Source organism: Syngnathus leptorhynchus, chromosome 7 (assembly GCF_054491065.1).
Source record: "Syngnathus leptorhynchus isolate UIUO chromosome 7, UIUO_Slep, whole genome shotgun sequence".
Taxonomy (NCBI): Eukaryota; Metazoa; Chordata; class Actinopteri; order Syngnathiformes; family Syngnathidae; genus Syngnathus; species Syngnathus leptorhynchus.
The window spans coordinates 7,232,357-7,254,816 of record NC_141201.1 but is presented as its reverse complement, the minus strand read 5'-3'; the positions used below and the strand labels follow the sequence as shown (position 1 = coordinate 7,254,816).

Genomic DNA, 22,460 nt, shown 5'->3' with positions numbered 1-22,460 from the left:
AGCCGAAACTGAAAAGAGGACCTTTGTTTCACATGATCTGTAGAGGATATAGTGTGCTCCCGCCCCTCCTCCTTGAACTTTGTAAAATATTTGTATTTACGTGCATGCAAACTTTGCTGACCTTCAATAAATGCTTGCTGCGCTAAGCTATTCAAAGTTTTTTTTTATTGCTTCATAGCAGTATGTGATGAATTTGTAATCTTTGCAAATACATATACTGTAAATCTCAATGAGGATTCAACAATTAACAAAAAAAATTGGTCCATTGACCAACCAAAATTGATACAAAAGACAAACAAAAACAAGTATATTCGGAAAAATTGAAAATATATCCATGTATGACCTTATGTAGAGATCTGTGCATCCATATTGGAGGCAATTTGTCATCTTAAAAAAAAAAATGAAAACAATTATTATCTTAAAAAAAACACTTTCGCTGTGTGTAGCTGGATAAGTATCACACCATTGGGAGGAGGCTGAAACTGGGTATTGAGGCAGACTCCCATAAGCAACAAGTTAAAATGTATTGCGTAAGAGAACCAAAAAAAGAAAAGCCTTTCACATGTTTTATTATAACTTAATATTTAAATGCATTCCATTGGTATCGATATGTTGTATTTAGTCAATTTGAATTGATTTATTTATTGACCTGCTTTGACCGGTGTTAAAAATTGTACTGTCAAAAACAATTATGCTCGATACTTGAATCTTGAGTTCCACAGATAAAAAGAAGCGATGGACTACATAAAGTTGACTATAAATGGCCTAATGAATTTGATGGATATCCATTCAGAATGGAAATAAGGGCTTTGAAGTTGGACAGTATATGTCACCAACCCCTGACCTCTTCAATCCCCCCCGACCCTGCGTGTCAGTCAGGTTAGTCTCATTTTTGTTTATGCAACTGAAATTGCTTCCACACACTTTTCTGCGCATTTCCTAAAGCTGATAGAAGTGCACTTTACCAAAAGTGGTCACGGCAGACGCACTTAGTAGGCCGAGCGTGGAACATCAACACACAGTCATGCTGACGAATGGCGGGAGAGGCGACAGTCTAATAAGAGCACATTTGACTCATCGGGTAATATCCCGTCTGCTCGTGTGTGTGTGTGTGTTAAATGAAAGATGTGTGGTTGATAACTGGCCAGAATAAGCCTCTTATTTTTCAGCATTAACTTTTAATTCAAAGCAAACATTTGATCATCGTTTTATAATGCTACAAAATTTAATTTAAACGGCAAAAACACAGCCACTAAAAACATTCGGATAAGATGAGGCTGCAGAGAGGTGTCATCTGTGAATCTGAAAGTGGCGGCATGGACATTGAAAATGAAAACTGTCCAAGAGTAAATATACGCGGTACAATAAATTGGGGCCTCTGAGATTATTTGCTAGAACAGGCCTTCATGCTTATTATAATCACTAACATCCTACCAGCAGGAATCATAAACAAAATAAGTCTTACATAATGAATGTACGTTATAGATAGTTTCTCAATTCAATCAATACATATTTTGTTATACTGTATAATTTATTGGGATAACAAAGTAGTCACTCTACACTGCAGTTATTTTGAGGAGACAGTAAATTTACTTGGCTATACAAGTACAAGCTGTAAAGTCTACATCTTGTAGAACGTACAGGTTGTTCTTGTATAGTCTCTTCAAAATAACTCAATACTTAACCACTGACAACAAAAGTGAGTACAACATCTGAACCAAATATATCTTGGGCTCATCAGACCCACAGAACATGACTTCAATATCCTTGTCTGAGAATTCTTTGCCATGAGGTGCCATTTTGAACTTTCAGTGACCAGTATGAGAGGGTAGAAGAGCAATAACAAAATATTTAACAGCTGCTCAGCATTCACACTTGAGACCAAGTAACACTATGTCATGACACTGGGGAGAGAAAATGGCTAACTGGGCCCAATTAGGACATTTTCACTTAGGGGTGTACTCAAATTTGTTGGCCCAAGAGTCAACTTCCTCCACAAGTTTTCATTTGGGTTGACATTGTGAGACTGATGAGCCCAGACCTTAATGAGTGTTGCGAGGGAAAAAAATGAGGCACTCCTTTGTTGCCCTGCCAGTATGTTTTTGGTTATCATGACATGGAAGAACCCATCTTCAGTGTTTTGCAGACAAAAGATGGTTTTGATACTAGATTTTAGAATACTACATGGATCTGAGTTGCTCATTTTAGGACTTTTCACTTGCTTGGCTACAACTTGTGAAACTTATGCTTTCCTTCCATTCCTGGTTTTCCCATCAAATCAAATCGACCCTTAACCCACACAAATGAATGGCCTTAAACTCAAACAACTCTCAACATTATTTCACAAAACACATAACTGCAGGGTTGTAGTCCAGCTTACTAGCTTTCATTTTATTTTTATATCATACCACGTACTATGTACAGTTTGTAAAATGCACATTTATGAACTTTTTTATTGTGTGTATTTATGCTGTTGAATGTTAATATTTGAGTAAGTGAGCAAACTTTTGAAAGTACAGTATCATATAAATATTTCCCCCATTGTAAATATATTTGCAAAGTATGACCGACAAATGTGCAAAGGTACGTATAAATACGGACACCACACTTCTAATGTAATTTTTTTTTGGCCAACGCAACTCAGTGGCAGTTTTAAATTAATTTTCAGCCAAAGACATTTGATCTTTTCAGGGAGTCTTGGCTTGAAAGCTGCTGGGAAATCCTCCTTCAGCTCATTTCTTTTGACCGTCACCTGCTGTCTTTATTTCATGCATGCTGTTTTCTCTTCCCCCCCTCCTCTCTCTGTTCTCTTGCGCTCTGCTGTCCCTTTTGAAGTTTTAAGGAGTCCTGTGGTTTTAAAGGGTCAAGAAAGGGCAGCCTACTGTCTGATCGAAGACAGAGCGTGGGATAAACGTGTGGTACCACCTGTTATTGCCGCTCTCAGTTGACACCACTGGTGTCACTGTACTTACACCTCTCTTTCTCACCTCGTATGGCTTACACTTTATTTCTGCTTGTTTACATACCAGCAATACAAAAGCACACACTTCGGGTCGTAGAACTAATGCTCAAGCGTACAGGGATGCGTTGGGAGTGCAAGGACACCTACTGTCAGACGAGTGTCACGCCGAGACAAATTAAGAAGTCATACCGGTAAAAGCCCACCCTTTCCTTACACTTCATAATACTGAAGACTCATTCTGGATCAAGCCCAGAACAGCGGGGGTGATTGATTGAGGGAAAGAACTGTGTCCTGGGGAGAGAGTCAATTATAGGTCTGGGGTCACACAGAGAATTGAAGGAAGCATCTGAAAGTCCTTCAATACGGAACATTTGCCTTTCAAATTGCACCCATTGATCAAACCTTTCGGAGGATTTATGAGTCTGTCAATGGATGCCTCCATTATAGAGTAGAATTGTCTTCTACCTCAGTTTCCTGTCCTGTGTGCCCAGAGAGATTTGTGCCACGGAATCCTCAGGAGCAGGGTGATCCAGAACAAGATTTTACAGCAAAATTCATAGCTGACATCTCCTCAAACTTCTGTATAACTTTCCGCACTGAGTGGAAGGGAATATCCCTGCGCCTCTGGCCTCTACCAGATCCACAGGGCCCTCTAAAGGCTGAGTTTTTACTGAGGAAAACATGGAGAGGAGGGGGGAGGCCGCAACGTAAACGTAGCCAACCTTGAGCGAGGCCCACAGTTGGCAACACTCCTACCGGATTAAAGCGGGTAGGCAGGGTGACGAGGTGCTCCTGGGTCACAGGGTTATGGAAGCTCAGAGCACCTCCTCCAAAATTAAGAAAGATTCCAATGGTTTTGATCTGAGGTGGGACAGTGTTGAGCAATTCCCTTCTTCCATCATAAACAGTAAAAAACGACAAACCCTGTCTTTCCAGAAACCAGCCTTCATGACCGTCTGGAGAGCTCACACCTGAAAGAAGAAAATTGTGCAGTAAGTGATTGAAAGCTAACAAAGATAACAAGGAATTTCTTGATAGGTGGTTTCATTTTATAATACTGTCTATCCAATTGGTTGTTTGGTTAGCTTGGTCTCATCACCATTTGGTTTATGACAACCATTACGACATCCTGTGATCAGCTCTAGTCTGCCTTTTGTGCCTCGTGTGAGCTCTACACTCACAGCCAACCTGGCTCGTCATGAGACTAACCTGACAACTAAACTCTGGTGTGTTTGACTTGACTAGAGATGTTCAGCTCACAAATACAGTACACTTCCCTGGTCCTAAGATGAGGGTTTGGGCAAGAGCACAATTCCTCATGCATTTTCACATGCACAAGCCCCCAACCTGACGTTATGTAATGTCATACATGATATAATAAATGGAGCTCAGCTTGTAAATGTTACATGACCAAACTCGGAAAACAAGTGAGCCGTGATTGGGGAGAGAGTCAATTGTATTATTATGAGCTCTGAGCAACTGTAATGTCGTTTTCAATCATCAGAAAGTGGCAATATGTCTGCCCACTGAGATGGATTATGATGGATGGATTTTGTTGCTTCTTTCATATACCACATGCACATGAAGCAGCATACTGTGGTTAGGAATGGCAAAGTTGCATCGAACATATGTAAACATAATTGTAAAGAACATTTTTTAGTTTGTTTTTTCATTTAGAAACTTTCAATTTCATATTTACTTGGACTATCTTAGTCTGATATTTACAACATTGTACGGAAAACAAAGATGGGAAACTATGCAAAAAAAGATGAATTTAGAGGGCATATATTTTTTAATGGCACGACATATTTTCCCACATTAACCTCCTGTCACATATGATGCAGCTATATTGTTGGGTTTTAATGTAATAAAGGAAACCCATATGTTTTTTTAATAGCATGAATGATCAGATTCATTGCAAATCTCCTACATCAATGATGTAGGAGATTTGAATCCCCAAATCCCAATCCAGGCGAACAGTAATGCCTAATTGGGTCCCTTGGCAAGACACGCTATAATGCTGATTATGAGCCACTGCTGATCGTAGGCCTTGATACAAGTGGGTAGTGGTAGAAAGTTCAAGGATAATAAGTCGTGTCTCAGAGGCTTGTCTCTATGAATGTGGAGTAAAACAAAAACAATATTAAGGAAAAAAAAATACCAATTTTGTAGAGAGAACTGTTGCAGACCTCCACTTCCCAGTAATACTGCCCTTGTGCAATGACAACATCAGCATAAACTTGAGGGAGGTAAGCCATCACCCGAGGATCAGAGGTCATCGTTACTCGCTTGATATTGTTTGGAAGCAGATCAGGAGAGATAGCTTCTTGGTAAGTCACGGTGAGGGAGGAGTTGGACAGATGGAGCGAAGGGTGGGCTGTTGCTGGGTCCAGAGCGAAATGTAAACCTAATAAAAAATAAAAAATAAATAAAAAAGAAAGAAAGAAATAGCGATGAAAGTGAATTGCATTTACTTGAGGTTTTCTAATAAATTCTTTTTGTGCCTTTGTTTATTAATCTGTTTTTCAATTTTATTATTTATGCATTTTTTTGTTTGTCAGAATATTTTTTCTGTCGTTAAAAACTTTATATTCTGAAAATATTTTATTATTTGGGAAAAAAAATACAAAAAAAATAAGAACCCCCCCCAAACTCCACCAGAAAAAATATTTTAAAAAACAAAATGACTGAAGCATTATTTCTTACCAAAAACAGACCGCTCCATGGCCTCCTCCTGTAGTTCTAGATTGCCCTCAGCTGGTGATACGGTGAAGCTGCACGCACTGGAACCTAGATTTAATATCAACAGTCCTATGAACTATTAACAACTGCAAAATCATGGGTCCATCCATTAGTTTTCTATACCACTTGTCCTCAATAGGCTCACAGTTGAATTGGATCCCATATCAGCGTACTTTGCAAGAGGCATACCCTGAGCTGGTCACCACCAGCCATTCACATATAGTTCGCAAACATTTGCACCTATCTACAATGTAAACACAAACCCACACGTGCATGGGGAGAACATGTTAAGTCCACTCAACTTTCAAACCCAGGACCTCAAAACTTTGAGGCAGATCTTCGCCACTCTGGAACGAGTGTATAATAAACAAAAAACACTTATTAAATAGTCTGCCTTTTGAAACATCAACTGTTTTGCAGACGTATTCATCCACAAAATGTATTAGCATTATCAACAAAGGTGATAGCTGTCAAATTCAATCATATTTGTAAAGTGCTTGGCCCTGCACAGAAAGGAAGCCTATCCCAGCTTACTGAGTGACAGGCAGAGTACACCCTAGACTGGTTGCCACTTTGTGAATTACAGTCCTATCCATCCATCCATCCATCCATCCATCCATCCATCCATCCATCCATCCATCCATCCATCCATCCATCCATCCATCCATCCATCCATCCATCCATCCATCCATCCATCCATCGATTCCATACACAAACAGGAATGAACTCACATTGTGTTGTCACTTCCTGCGCAGTCACAGCATTGGAGCTCCCCTGAATTCCACAGTGCAAGAAATTTTGACAGTAAATAATACAAATCTTACAAATCCTTCAATTAATTCAGGAGCCAGACAATTCTTACTTGTATGCTTGAAGGTGGTGGTTGGTGTGATTCCGATGTTCCCTCAGGTGGGACACATTTAGACTTAAGAGAAGGATATTTTGGGAGACAGAATGGAGCTGTTGACCACATCCTGCATGGCAGCTCCACATCATATACACACAATGGACACAACACTGAGCAGGCACGTGGGCTCACACCATAACGGGGAGACTGAGCTGACCTCTTCTCTCCTTCCCTTATTATACAGTGAATGCACATGGTATGAGAACATGGCAGCATTAAGATCTCCTCATTATCTCTGTTACAAGCAGGACATTTGGAGAAGTTCTGGAATCCCTCAGTGCACTTGTTATCATCCCTGTCAATATGTTTCTTTTCCCTGGGACAAAAGGTCAGCAGTGACATTTTGATGCTGAAACAAATGCTTTACGTTCCTTTCAGATGGCCTCATTTCTTCTTCTGTCAACAATGGCGGAACTGAATTTTGTTTCCTTACGTCTGATGTTTGTCACCTGAGTTTACTTTGAATTCATGAGTAAACAAGAAGCTATAACATAAAAAAAATAGAATAATTCCATTTACTGTGTGAAAGCGTGACTGTCTGTATCCAATTATGCTCTTCAGAAGGCAAGGCCTCAGGCTTCGGTGAACAGCTTCCCATCCTTTTGTTCAGAAGACATCCGCCTAGATGCAGATGTTGTGGTGTTTAGAGATATCCTGCTGCAGTAAAGATGACAAAATTCACTCTTCTTTAAAAGACCAAAAGCACATTGACAGCCTGGAGGACATAAAGCCGAAATCCCCATGTTGCGCTCACTCTCTTGTGTCCCAAACGACTGTTGTGGCTGCATTATGTAGAACCGGTTGAGAGCTGATAAAAGAAAGAAAGAGGGGTGGTCGTGACTGAGTAGCCCAGCCTTTGAAAAGGCACTTACCGCTTGGTGTTGCTACGGTAACATCTCTTCCCATAGAAAAGCGCAGCCACACAAGATTACGTATTGCATAGATCTCTTGCGTGAATAAAATGTGCATGTTTTCATCTATTCAAAAAGCAAAGCAATTTTAGACCAAACAGGCCAGCCACACCGCAACTTGTACAGTATTCAGTATTCATAAACAGACAACATAGTATGAATGGCGCATATGTATATTTATTCTTTTGCTGGCATTGAATAGGTGGCTGATATTTGTGACATGGCGAGTGAACATGCAATTGGCATACAGGTACCTTCACACAATCCAATTTCCATACACTCAGAGGCTTGCTGTTCATTAATTATCTGGGAACAACAATTGATAATGAATTTCGATTTCAGGCAAAAAAGGTACGGCAACATCTCTACTTCCTGAGGGTGTTAAGATAGCATTTCTAGGACCCCCGACTCAGAATCAGTAAGATTGACATGGCAGCATTTATTTAAAGAGAAATATGATAGAAACAGATGTAACAAAAAGTGACAGTGAGAAAATATTGACATGGATATATTTCATGACTAAAGGGTTGGAGGAGCCACAATAAAAGTTACAAATCTTCACATTTCTTATTTCATAAATATATATGGCGCAGGAAGTTTAATTTTGTCCGATCGCGCAACTGCAGCGCACCGCCGAACACGCAACTGTAGCGCGTCACCGACCGCGCAACTGCACCGCGCTGATCGCATTATTGTGACAGAGCCGTCGCTAAAATTTATAAAATAATTTTCAAGTCCTGATGTACTTTCCAAAATTTAAGTGGACCTCAGTGCGCAGGGAGCTCAGTTTTGTCCGATCGCACAACTGCAGCGCACCGCCGAACGCGCAACCGTAGCGCGTCGCCGACCGCGCAACTGCACCGCGCTGGTCGCATTATTGTGACAGAGCGGTCGCTAAAATTTAGAAAATATTTTTAAAGTCCTAATGGACTTTCAATAATTTAAGTGGACCTCAGTGCGCAGGGAACTTAGTTTCGTTGGACCGCGCAACTGCCCGCAGCGCGCCGGGCGCTCACTGTCGCATCGCTTTAGGAGCGTCTTTGTGTTTTAAGATGGCTTTAATATGTATAATATAACGGATTTGAATTAAACTATTTGTCAAGTTTTGTTGTATAGCTAAGAATCACATCAAAACTGGTATTTGCTTTATTTTTGGTGTAATTTGGTTAACTAATAACGAAATTAATATACGTAAAGTAATTTATGAAATATCAAATAAACGAGAGCCGCTGTTCCCTGCCCTAGTCACAATCACTTGAGATGTTTGTTCCAGAAGTAGTTGTACAGTCTTAATTTGAATGAAAAAGCCGGAAATGCATGCTTAAACTGCAGCTTGATGTTTGTGCATCACATGATTGCTCACAAGTGGATTTGCAGAGAAATAAGCCGACATGGGAACCTTTTATGGACTTTGATGGACTCCTAAAAGTTTTTGGACCGTTCGCTCAACTTTGCAAACTATCAGGTTTTTTTTCGTCCATATAAAACACTTATTTCCGGCGTTGCTATGATCGTAGCCAGGAAACGTTTATTCGAATGCCGGGCCAGGACATGTCACTGATTAACTTTCCTGGTATAAAGTTTATTGACGCGCTCTTGGTCAAAACAATCAGTGGGATCTACAAAAGGAAAAATAATCATAAAACGTGGGACTGCAAAGATAGATTTTCAAGATGACAGAGCGAACCCCTCTCCTCCACTACCGACTCTCCACCAGCGTCAATGAATCCGAGCTGCGGGCACCTCCGACCGGCCAGATGCCGGAGGAGCGCCCCGCCACCCTCCGGCACCGGTTCTCCCAGAGTCAACCAAAGAAGCTGTCCACTTTTTCCGGTGTGGTCATTCCAACCTTGCTGTCAATGTTCAGCGTGGTTGTTTTTCTGAGAATTGGTGAGTTTTGATGGAAGCATCCATCCACTAAAGCAAAGTTATTATTGCGCATCCTCTCATATGGTTTTCTTTTTGTATTGGCTACATGTATTTCGAATATTTTAAATGACTTTTTTTTTAAATGATGGATGTCCACTTAAACGTTGAGATATGCCAATAGTTGAGTTAACCACGTAGTACAAGTTTATTAGTGCATGTTCATGCAAGTGCGTGCGTGCGTGCGTGCGTGCGTGCGTGCGTGCGTGCGTCATTTGGTTTAATATGTTAAAATAGTCGGGGTGTGCGTCTCCCCTCAAAACATGATTGGATATTACAATGCATGCAGTACGATGTGATTCAAGGATGTAACGATTTTAAAATGTTTGGTTCCGATTAAATTTGATATGGTACACTTGTTTAGGATGACTATGATTCAATTCAAGGATGGAAATATTTCAAAATTAAACAATTTGATTTGGTTCATCAAATCAAAATCAATTTTCCCCTTCAAATATATTTTTTTATTTAGCACCCCTATAAAATACTTCCCCCCCACATTGTAGCACAATGCAGTTGAGGGATTTTTTTTCTTCCACAAAAATCGACCACTGTCAATTTTGCAAAGTAAGGCGAGGGCCCAATTTCTGTACTGTGCCCATCGTCAGCTTGGATTGGCTCTAGCTCACTTTCTGATTCGGACAAGCACTAGAGAAAATGGATAATCCATGAGATATTCCATTTTTCAATTCAACCACAGGATAGAAGTGCATCGTGGGTCATTATTCAAGTATGTACTCACTTGTGGATGCTACACAATCGTGAACATCACGTGACCAAATCCAAACAGCTGAGCCTGTGACATTCGTAAAATCCGAAAGCAATGCTGTCAATTTCAGCAGACAGCAGGGGGCTGTGCTGCATGAAATGTCACCCTCCTCGGATGGCTGAAAACAGGTTGATTAATCTGATTAATTCTTTTGACCAACCCAATATTAATCAGAATATCGTCTTTAGACTACAGGTGGCATATAGAACATATTATTTCAGGTAACATGTTTGACTGGACTTCAAGGCCTCGGTTCAAACCAAACCGTCCAATGAAAATGTTTTACTTACTTTGACCTATCCTTTGTGCACAATGTCACACTCCAGCGAAGGATTTGTTTCAAAAGACTTTTTTTTTTTTCCATCTGGTCTTCACTGATTGGTTCATTTCACTGTCTGTTTACTCAGGTTTGTATTTTGGAAATGCACTTGATGAGAATACCCACCAGATTCAATGGCTGGTACAGCGATGAGTCTAGATTTCTAGGCTGTCCTCCTTGTGCACTTGTGCGCTGGGTACAATTTCATGATGACACGCTAAATTTGAATGGAGCCAACACAATGAGAGATGGTGGCCACAAGACACCCACAAATTGGGTACTAACCATTCCGAAAAAGCTGTTTCCCATATTAAGAAGAAGAGAGACCCAATCAGAGCAAAGCTTATTTACATATTGAATGTTTTTATATTAATGAGAAGAGTTATTCCTGATCAATAAAATACCTCAGAATAAGGGCACCCCGCATCTTCAAACCCAAATTATCATCAAAACACGATAAAACGATGTTGTCGATTTAAAAAAATCTGAAAAGACACTGATAAAAGAGGACATTTCTTTTTTTAAATGTCATGTTTGCATAGTGACTAAAGCACACTGTTAGCGTGAAGCAGGAAATAATCAAATGCCATGCAGTTGAAGGTTTCCTATCATTGCTGTAAAAGCATAAAAAAGCATAAGACAAACCATGAAGCACTTAGAGTTTTTACATTCATTTTGTTCCTTGACTTTCGTTAAATCTCTAGACAAGCTTTGCGAGTAGTCATGTGGCAAATCTCTTAGTTCTACCACCATGTTATTTTCTACCCCCCCCACTACAAGTCTCGTGAGATGTCAGCTGCTGTGGAGAGCGTACACGTGCCTGTGGGCACACACACGCACACACACAGTAGCGTCTGTGTACTACTTAAGACTATTCACTCACACTAACATGTTTATGGCCTTGAATGGAACAAACAATGGTTTTCTGGGTATTGAGATCTATAATATACTGTGTTTTAATTTTGAACATCAGGTTCTTATGGTTCCTATCTACAGTACTGTGTATTTATATATCTGTCTTCTTGTTATTATTTGTATTGTTGTTTTTAAGAGGTGTCAAATTAATCGATTAATCAACAACAAATCATTATCAAATTAATTGCCTCGTTTTAACAATGGATTAATTGTTTACAGACATTATTATAACTGATGATTGTTCACATTCTGTCTGTTTCGCAAACATAATAATTCTATGATTTCTCTTGTACTTTGTGAAATCTGACTGATTTAGCTTTTGTGTTTCGTCAAAATAATGTCGGCTTTTTCAACAGAACAGAAAGACTCAAATTATGCCACAAATCTATAAAATTGCAGCAGTTGTCTTTTATTCTAAAGTGATGCCACTTAACAGAGACTTTTTTTTAAAATGACATTCACTTACCGTACATCATCTAAAATGAGTAAGGTAGGTTTGCTGTTGTCCCAATGGATATCTTCATAATTAGAGCAATATTTAATTTATTTTCTTTTATTCATTCCAACTTAACTGCCTCCCAATTAAGCTCTCATTACCTTTATCATAATTAGGATGTTTTTTTTTTGTTTTTGCAGGTTTCTTGGTTGGCCAGTCGGGACTGTACCAAGGAATTGCCATGTTTATCGTGGCCTACTTCATAATCTGCATGACTGTGCTGTCAGTATGTGCCATCTCCACCAATGGAGCGCTAGACGCTGGGGGGGCTTATTGTATCCTCCTGCACTTTAACTTGTGTGAAATCTACACTTTCTGTCCGATGAATTATGCAATACACAACTGACTTAATTGCATGTCTGTTTTTATTTACGTCAGATGGCTAATCAATCCCAAGAAACTTCATATTCAGCAGCTGTAAGCATCTAGCAGTAACACTTTAGCCACAGGGGCATAGGGGGGGAACCTTAATTCCAGTTTGATTTGTTCCAAATACAATTTTGTTTTCATCACGGTGAATAGACTATGCATTTAAAATGGATTTTACCATTTCCCAAAGTACCTTTCCTTAAAATTCCTCAGACATGATCAGCCGAGCACTAGGCCCAGAATTTGGCGGGAGTATCGGAATTATGTTCTTCTTGGCTAATGTGTGTGCTTGTGCTCTTTATGTGCTGGGTTTGGTTGAAGCCATTGTTGCCACCTTTGGCGTGCCAGAAGGTAAGTTTCAATGTAACTAGTCCAGGTTGAACATTGTCAGCTTTATTGGCTTGATATATATGATCAAATTTGTTTCTAATCATGTGTCATGTATGCCCATTTCTTTTTTTTTTTTTTTTTTTTTAATAATATGGCCTCTCACATCTGATCCTCCCTTAGATGGCGCACTAGCTGCATCTTCCTACCAAGTTCTGCCATCAGGCTACTGGTGGTCACTACTTTACGCCACAGCCATCGCCCTGCTATGTTTGCTTGTGTGCATGGTCGGTGCTCACATTTATGCCAAGGCCACTTTTCTAATCTTCCTAGTGGTCATGTTTGTCCTGGGCACGATCTTCATCAGCTTTTTTGCTGTGCACCCACGCACCATCATTCTGCCTAGTTCTGCTGACTCCAACCCTATTGTAAATGAAACGGGCCCCACTGCAGCAAACTTTACCGGCTTCAAATTAGACACCCTTCTTGGAAACCTGTGGGGTAAGGCAGACAGACTGAAATAGTATTAGCGCAGTCTCATTTTATTTTGTCCAATCAAACATTTGGCGACACCGACAATGAGGAGAACATTTTTTTTTTTTCATTTGTAAAAAATTGTGAATCTGTGTTGATTGGTTAGTTTTTGGTAAGGATTCTACAAATGAATAGTGAGAAGTACTAATGTCTAAATTATATTCAAATCAGATTTGTTAGAATTAATATATTTTTTATATGCATGTGCAAAAACTGTGTCTTCTCTTTAGAAATACATCCTGCATTGTGAGCATTTGTCAACAGATATGATTGACCTTGCTGGTTGAAGACGGAAGCTCTAGGATCAACTCATTTTACGTTTTCTCTTCACACAGCCGACTACACTGTGGATTACACAACCGGGAATCTGATGACCTTTGCCACCGTTTTTGCGGTGATGTTTAATGGGTGCACTGGCATCATGGCGGGCTCCAATATGTCAGGTATTTGAACTGCATATCCACAAGTTTGAGTCAAAAATATTGGCACCGCTTGTGCTCTTGTCAGATAATGCACAGTTTTGTTCCCTCATGTTGGTGATATGTCGTAGGTTGCGATATATTCTCTCATGAAAAATTTGTCGAAACGGTTCGTTGGACAGACTGGTTAGTCGTCATTTGACACCCGGGAAAAGACAATTACAGGAATGGACAAAAAACCACTTTTGCCGGTCCTCAGTTAATCTTTTTTAACTTTGTCATCCCTTGTCCACCTCTGGGCCCTACGCATGTTCTGCATGTCAGACTTGAAGGTTCTGCTTGGTATGACAATGCCTTCCCCGTGCTACTGCTGAGATGATAAGGCTTCCCTAGAGGAGTGGCAAGTTTACGCCAGCTTTCCAAAGATGTTATTTGCTTCACGCAAACTGCCTGTGGCTATTAGCGCTAGTGTTTGTGAATTAGACAATGTTTATCAATGAGGTTCATTTGCAAAGAGGTGGGCAATTTCTGCCCCAAATATATGCATATTGACTCATGTAAATATGCACAAGTACCACCGGCGCACGGGGACACATTCTGCTTGGCAGCACAGTTAGTGAAGCATTTCACCACCTGCGCACGCTTGGCTTTATTTTCACCCGTTTATCGCCACACAGAAGTCACACAATCCTTTCGTGAATTTCACCCTCGGGTCTCTTGAGAGTTGCTCTTTATTTGCTCCATCCTCAGTGTGATCAGCAAAGACATAACACAGTCACCTTTTCTTAATTCTAACTGGCTCCGAGTGACATTTCTAAATTGTCAGGACCTGTTAGTTGCTGCAGTAATTACAAATTACAGGAGCATGGCATGTTTGCCGTACTATTATTTCTTAGAACTTTGAGAAAGTGCCAATAATTTTGTCCAGTCAAATTTATGGAATTCTGAGTTGAATAATTAGATTTGATGTTTTTCCTCATCTTTTTTTTTTTTGTGTTGTTCCATTGCAAACGAAAGCAAACAAGTAGTGCATTATCTGACTGAATCACTCGGGTGCCAATGTTTTTGGCCATGACTATAAATGGACAATGTGAAAACAGATTTGACACAATGCACATTAACCCATCTCCAAGGTGATCTCAAGAATCCAAGCTACTCCATTCCACGTGGTACTATCACCGCTGTCATCTTCACCTTCATTATCTACAACCTGCTCAGCGTTCTTGTGGCCTGTTCCTGTGACCGGTCAGTAACCCTCAAATCGATCCTCAAATTTAGCAAATTCCTCAAAACCAAGGTTCTGTAAAGGCAAGGTAAATGTGTTGTGGATTGTATTTCTCACAATATATCCAAAGGGATACAATGGCAACAATTTAATAGCTGTAATAATTGTATTGGGTTTGCTTATATTGTATCAGATTGAATTTAAATACGTATTAGTTGTGGCACAATGTAAAGATATTTAATTTTATGCTTCAACAAACTTGCTGTACTTGCATCCCTAACTTGAGTTTCCTTTTTCTGTCAAAGTCAGCTTATTTGGTTACAGTTTGGTAAATTTGGTGAACTCATCAAAACTGTGATGGGTTCACTCCATGGAAAAGCGGTCAACCAAACTGTGTACAATAAACTTTTTCTCATATTTGTTAAACCTGTCAATATGAACTGACAGTAGCACATTAGTAAAATGATCTGTGGGCAAGAAAGAATCAACAAATAATTAACCCTTAACACTGTCGTTTAGGGCTGTCGGATATGGATACATTTCATATCTTGCTAATCTTGCCAGATATCTCGAATGATATTACTTTGGGTTCAGTGAAAAATAAGCTTTTTTTTTAATCCTCCCCAAATATAGTATGTACTCTATATCAATCTAAAAAGGAAGTGAAAGTGTAGTTATTTTATTAGAACTGACTGACAGCCATAAAAAGAAATCAAGTCACAATATTTAAAAAATCACATCTGATTTCAACTGAGCTTTAAACATAAATGATTTTTTGCTACAGCAGAAGTGTTTTTTGTGTTTGCATGCAGGCGTGTGTTGTTCTCGACTGATGTGTTCATGCTTGAGTTGGCTCACCAGCGCAATGGCTGCGGTGTCAACTGTGCCAGCTTGTCTCGTCTTTGGAGGCACCGCATACTATATAATATGTCCAATTGTATCACTTTTTTTTCATTTATCAAGAAGATTTCAGCAGTGTTGAGGGTGCTGACTAATAGTATCGATTTGTGGAAAAGGGCAAATGGATCAAAGTTGAACACAGGATGTTGCTGCCTGACAGAAATACTATGATCAAGATTATTTGCGAAAAGTCATTTAGCAAATTATGGATAGGAGAGAAAATCAGACCATTGTTATATTTTGCATTCTGAGACTAAAAAAAAACTATTTTTTTCTTTTGTATTGTGAGAAAAAAATATCTAAATCACTCAAATTGCTTGACTTGAAATTGATTAATTTCAGTTAAATACAGAGTTGTGTAAATTACCCCCTAATCTTTTTGTCTCGAGATTTTGTGTTTCTCTTTATACATCTTTTCTTCACACTCTGCTTTTCTCTTTGTACATGTCTATCGCTGCCAAAGTTCACTATTGATTAGCTCTACAGCAAGTGTTCCTGAGGTGCTAAATTGACATGACATGGCTATAAAAGAGCAACAGAGATCAATGCGGACATCATTTACTCTGCCAGACCATCCTACCGGTATCTGCCTGCATGCTACACAGACTCGCTGAATTGAGACAAAGTTGCTTATCAGAAGCCCCGTTCTATTCTTACCGCTTACTTCAACATTTTAGTTTCAATTTTGTTTTAAAAGACAAGACATACAGGCCACAAATGACCTTCTCGGGAAAGCTATACATATTCCAAACACTAAGAATCAAAAGTGTATGGGGGAAGTATAAGTATTTTGGCCCACCTTAGCTCTTGTCTATATTCTCATGGCACAAGACAGACTGTCACATGACGTGAGTGCGTGTGCAAAGGGGTTGTTGGTATTTGGGTGTGTCACCGTCAAGGCTTATATTGAATCACTGATATCTTTTTGTGCCATAACGGAAACCTTTGTGACAATGATTAGATAAGTGTCAGAACACTTGAAGAGAGATATCAGTTACCGTATTTTGCAGAAAATAACATCAACTCCAATATTATTTGCTATTATTAAAATTACCGTTCAAAAGCAGTTTTTTTCTCAGTACTCATGTAATACATGGTTCTTAGATTTACTGGTTTCCATCCTCAAAGATTTAAGTATTGGCTACAAAGACTGGAATTTCTTGTGAATGGATTGCCTTTCATTCTTTCCGTGTAGTGTTTCCGTGAGTCTCCTTGTGATAATTTCACGTGTGCATTGAATGGCATTTCATCCACACATAGTCTGTTGTGCATAATGTTATAAAAGGTCATGAGACAATATTTGACACAAAACTCAGAAGAATACACTCATTGACTGAGTACTACAAGTTGACACTATCAGGGCAAAGGTGAACCCATAATTTGATTTCTCCAGAATAATAAGAATTCGTAGTAATCATCCTTCATCCTCTACATGTTAATAAAGCTATTCTTTCTTCCAAGTTGATCGATACGTTTTTCTTATTGATTTTAGAATGTTAATAAGAATAAAATTTTACGTATGCATAGGGTTAGGGAAATTTGTGATTACATGCTGCCTTTTCTAGGACCAAATTTATGAGCAACACAACAATAAAATAAATCTTGTGTTCTTAACAATCTCCAATAATTACTTATCAAAATCATTTCTAATGGCATAGTAGTGTAAAAGGGAAACATATGGCATTCATAGCATGTGCTCCGAGGTTTGTGCTTCAAACAGTACAAATAAATAAAATAGAATAAATAAAGGTCTGTGGGAAGACATTTGAGCTCCAATGTTTTGCTTCACTGCAATTGTCCAAGTCGTCCAAATGGTGGCAGTCTTGCTTTCCAACATATCTGCTCTGCTTCACTCCAGAGGAACATTTAGTGCCAAACTAACCTTTGCATGAGTCTCTTTTCCAAATTGTTGTTTTGCATCAAATCTTTTCAAGAAGTCAATAGCGCATTTAAGAGAATGTCAGAGAGCTTTGATAATAACTATTGAAGATGATTGTTGTGCATAACAAAGGTACACTACTTAAAAATAATAATTGCCCCCCCATGTTTGTGGGGAGTGACAATATGATAACATCCACAGTAGCAACGAAGATTAATAATGGCAGCGCTCAGTGTGAGAACCAGGGTTTGCAGCAACAGCTGATAAAGACTCTCAATCTTTTGCACCATACTATTATCGGAACCTCCCGCTAATCTTTAAACTCCTTGAGCACAAGTTGGGTTTTTTTAGCTTCTCGTTGTCGGGAAAAGTTGTGCAAGTCAGTGTGAGTACCTAAACTATAGACATGGTCTCATGAATCATACTTGTATTGTAAAATCTCAATTTTGAAATATAGAATATTTGAACTGATTTCTTGATCACTTCATCTAAAAAAGGAATACTTTAAGTCGATCAAGGGTTCGCTGCAACCATATCAACATTGAATGTTTTACTCTGACGAAAAAAAATAATCTTTTCGCACTGAAAAACACAAGCCAAAATGTGAAATATGAGTATATCAACACATGAACACTGCCGAGTTACATTCAGTCCAACTGCTGGAAGCACACACTGCTCAAATGATGTATTGATGCACTAGGAATGCCAGCCAAATATGTCATATCCATCATTTGCCATCAGTCTAGGTATAGAGAAATAGCTACTTCCTTTGTCCTCTATTGCAACAATGAGCAATGAAATTACACACAGCCACCATTTCTTTTCAAGCATCTAATGGTTTTAAAATCCCTATCACTATCAATACTTTGCTTGTAGTTCATTGGAAGCTCAATAAAGCTCATTTAGTACACTGTGCAATTGGTTTTCAGGTCATCTAATCGACTGTCCCCTTACTTAGTCATTTTTTTAGATAATCAGAAGTTATGTGACAGAATGGTGAAAGAGACAATGATGGTGACGATGAAGACTTAGCCAATATGAGATATGGAAAATCTATTCTACCAGCTAGCCAGGCATGACAGATTGCCATGTCACATTTTGTGAAACTTGTGTGTGGGTGCGTGTGTTTAACCAGTCAAAGCAATCGTTGCAATTTTAATACATTTTCATTGCATTATTGTTATGTACAATGTCCACCATTCGTGGCAACTCTTTTGTTGTGGAACTCGTCTAACATTTTTTAGAAGTACTTTTATTTTTGTGTTTTCGATTTTGTCCTCTTCTATTCCCCTCATTTTGTTTCAAGTATGTATTTCGTTAGTGTAAACCTTACACATTAAGAATTTCCCGCTGCACGATGTTGTGCATCAGTGACCTGTGGGCTAATCCGCCCTGTGCTACAGAAGCTTTTCTATTAATAAATTACTTGATGATTATATTAGTTTGAATCTGCAGGGCTCTCTTTTGTTGCGCTATCGCTGACATGCAGCCTTGTGGATTTTTCTGTTCAGCCCACATTTCCCTTGAATTGGCTCTCATTTGTTAAAAATAAATACAGACCCACGCATACATACACTGAATCTAATTTAATCTTTTTCATAATGATTTATTTATGTGCATTCTGTTTTTTTTAATCCTTCTCTTAGTCTGTTTTCTATTGGATCTCCTCTTAATGCTTTGATTCTGGTTGCACTTGTTTTTTTAGCTAGATCGATCCAGTCTAATATTTGCGTACATCCAGAATTATGTGTAGATTTCACTGGAGAAATCCTCCTCAAATCATAAGATTTAAAATTTTGTGACTGAATGGGTTTTTTATCTTGATGGCTGTATTTAATTTATTTGATTTTTAATGAATTATTTTCCTATTTTGAATAAGTAAAAAATAGCAATTGATCAATATTTGCTGACATCAATTCCATCAATTATTCCATTTATTAATTGAACAACTGGATACAATTTGCATTGAAGTGTATTAGAAGAAATCTTTTTTCCCCGATTACTGTTTATTAAGCCATTATTCTTGTTTATTTGGTATTACACCTAAATCTCAATTTTAATCTCTTGGATCCTACACAATTTATGTATAATGCGGTTTGGTCAAATATTGTTGTCATAAATACATTTTCAAGTAGTATTTCAAAGGACCGAAGCAAAATGACTAGCGCGTAAACCGTAGCTGATGAATTTCCGACACCAAAGGCGTTTGATAATGAGAAGTCGGGTGATACGGATCAATAAGATTGTTTTTGCTTTGGAAAGGGGGAAGTTTGTGGAAGCACCTCATCCACACAGTCACTAACCGGACACAGTAGTAGAAAAAAATGGCTGCTTTATTCTCTCTTCTATCCAATTTACATGGCATCAAAATGACTTACTTAATCCGACTGATAGTGTCATCTGCCTATATCTTCTCTTTTAATAAACTGTCAGCAGACTTCAATGTGTGTGGAGCAAACGGACATCTTGGGATGCCTAACAACATGCTTGACCTAAATTAACGTAAGAAAGGATCTCTTCGACTGCCTAAAACATGCCTTTCTATACAACGTGCTTTCGGGGTTAACACGATTCCCAAATTCTGGAGCCAATTGAAGGCTTAATGGAAATTGTGTCCCGAAGCCAAAGCAGTTCATTTAAAATGTCTTCTTTAATTCAACACAAAAGATAAATTAGTCTTTCATGAAATACTAGAAAAAGCAGACAATTATTGCGTTTGAATGATTTTGACACAAAATAGATACTGTTACATTGATATATATATATATATTTTTTTTTTTGGGGGGGGGGGGGGTTCTGATCAAATTTAGTCAATGTTTGTTTTAAATATTCCTCTGTTGTTTTTTTTACACTTTTTATTTTTTAGTTTCTTTCTGAATTTTACGGCCACTAAAATGCATTTCCAGTATTGCTGCTTTCACCCTCCACTATCACCAAACTGCAATATTCTTGCCTACTCTCTATCTCTCCACTATCCTTTCTGTTCTTATCTGGCATATTTTCCCCATCCATCTCTGTCCTCCTCCCACCTTCTCACCCTCTTCTATTTCACCACTACATAGATTTCTGTCATACCTTCTATTTTGTTTGTTTTTCTTCATTTTCAATTTTGATAAAAGGATGCTGCCATGGCAATTTGGTAACAGTTTGAGATGCTGGCCTTTAAAAATGGTTCGATAAACTTGTTAGCATGTTATTTATGCTATAGTTATTTGAATAACTCTTAATATGTTACATCAGGCACGTTCTCAGTTCCTTGTTTTTGTTTATGTAACATTACCATACCGTACAATTATTCAGCCTGTTGTTGCCTCTATTCTATTATCATTTTAATTTGCCTTTCAAGATGACGTGTCTGTTCTTGGTGTTGGATTTTATACTCTGGAGCGATTTATAGTCTGGAAAATACGGTAGATGAAAAGGACCAACCATGAAAAATAATTGAAACCTCTGAGTCCAGATAAATGGTTTGGGAAGAGAAAGCAAGACTTCTAAAAAGAAACATGGCTTTAATATTAAAATGTGAATGCATGCTGTTGTAAGTGTGTGCACATAGTTGCGTGAGTCTGTGTACACACAGAAGCCTTGTTAGTTATTGATTCCATTTAATAATCCTTAACCACAGTCAACTCCCTTGAGAGCATTTATCTTTCACTTTCGCTCTGTCTCTCTGGCTCCTGAAATTCTCCCCTTGCCTCTCTTTGACGCTCTGCCTCTAGTTTATCTGTCTGTATCTCTTTCTTGCTCCCGGTGTACCTCAGCTATACTCTTTAAGTACCTACAAGGTCATGGTAAAGTGGGGTTAAAGAAGAACATTAAATCCCAGCAGTAAAGGATTTTAGTTTGGCACTAGTGCCTTTGTTTCCATGCAATTGACTCAGTGGTATCTTGAAGGCCTGAGATAATATATGATGCAATCTTAGATTCTCTTTTTTGAAAGGGTTGCCTGTTTTGTGACGTCTTTGCTACCGTTTACTTCATATTACAAGTAGATTTGTAATCAATGTTAATGCTGTAAATTAACATTTAAGATGAGTTGTTCTGTGTTGTTCTTAAACTATGATCTTGCCTGTGAGGAAAAAAATGTCTGGATCAGATTCAATCAACTTTAAGTGTATCTGTTTTAACTTAACCTTTTTCGGAAATGTGTAGTTTATACATGCGTTTTTTGAAATCTCATTTTCAAAAATACTATCCTTTTAATGAATTGGTGATTTTGTAATTTAATAACTTCCCGACAAGAAATACAAACCTCAGTGTATTCTGATTCTTCATCAACACCCCGAGTATTGGAATGCATGAAAAAATACAAAGATGTTTGCCTTTCGGTCATCCAGGACAGTGGTTCCTAACCACTGGCCCACTGCGTAGAAATACTTATGTCAGCTCCCTATCTTATCGAAGGAAAGTCATCCAAATCATGATTTGCCCTAAATCGCATAAAAGGCACATTCACTGTGGAGTGTGCAGATTGGAGGGCGAGGGCTGAGTTTGTAAATCCATTATGCCATTAAATAATCAATAGGGTAATCGACTCTTAAAAAAATAAATAAATAAATGACGATAATGACAGCCTACTCTACTCACACACTCACAACGCATTCCTGCCTAGTGGCCGTAGGCGTGTCCAGAAGTGTGTGACGTTCCTATCTAAGACATTAGTAAGAGAGATTTAGGTTTGCACAGTTCAGAAAATGGATATATGTATTGATTTACATGGCTATTGTTTTCATTTTGTAGACACACAATTGGTCAGTGATCGCCATAAGATGGAGCCATCTCGGTAACAAGCTCCCATCCCATTTCAGCATTGATTGGAGATTCTGAAGTGTTTTTCTCCATGTTCATTTAACTAGATGC

General features: G+C 38.6%; 2 protein-coding genes across 2 annotated transcripts in view; one reads left to right on the top strand and one right to left on the bottom strand.

The window, feature by feature from the left end:
* Nucleotides 1-3,475: 3,475 nt before the first annotated feature.
* On the bottom strand, nt 3,476-6,953 carry LOC147054493 (uncharacterized). The gene is made up of 5 exons (XM_085917192.1): nt 6,567-6,953; nt 6,436-6,478; nt 5,669-5,752; nt 5,124-5,369; nt 3,476-3,933 (listed from the first exon to the last, which is right to left on the bottom strand). The coding sequence occupies exons 1-5, from the start codon at nt 6,951-6,953 to the stop codon at nt 3,476-3,478; spliced, it is 1,218 nt and encodes a 405-aa protein (XP_085773318.1).
* A 1,923-nt stretch (nt 6,954-8,876) lies between these two features.
* LOC147054492 (solute carrier family 12 member 9) overlaps nt 8,877-22,460 on the top strand; it is a 32,482-nt gene continuing 18,898 nt past the window's right edge. Inside the window, exons 1-6 of the mRNA XM_085917191.1 lie at nt 8,877-9,412; nt 12,088-12,222; nt 12,530-12,667; nt 12,827-13,144; nt 13,513-13,620; nt 14,730-14,841. Coding sequence (XP_085773317.1) covers nt 9,196-9,412; nt 12,088-12,222; nt 12,530-12,667; nt 12,827-13,144; nt 13,513-13,620; nt 14,730-14,841 — 1,028 coding nt within the window. The 5' untranslated portion in view covers nt 8,877-9,195. The remainder of the gene's footprint in view (nt 9,413-12,087; nt 12,223-12,529; nt 12,668-12,826; nt 13,145-13,512; nt 13,621-14,729; nt 14,842-22,460) is intronic.

Bases quoted from the DNA above. Each gene is read 5' to 3' on its own strand.
- LOC147054493 (XM_085917192.1), bottom strand. From the start codon at position 6,953: ATGTCACTGCTGACCTTTTGTCCCAGGGAAAAGAAACATATTGACAGG. The intron at 5,753-6,435 runs GTGAGTTCATTC...TATTAAATCTAG, and splicing joins GCAGGAAGTGACAACACAAT to GTTCCAGTGCGTGCAGCTTC. The intron at 3,934-5,123 runs GTATTTTTTTTT...TTCTTCTTTCAG, and splicing joins CAGTTCTCTCTACAAAATTG to GTGTGAGCTCTCCAGACGGT.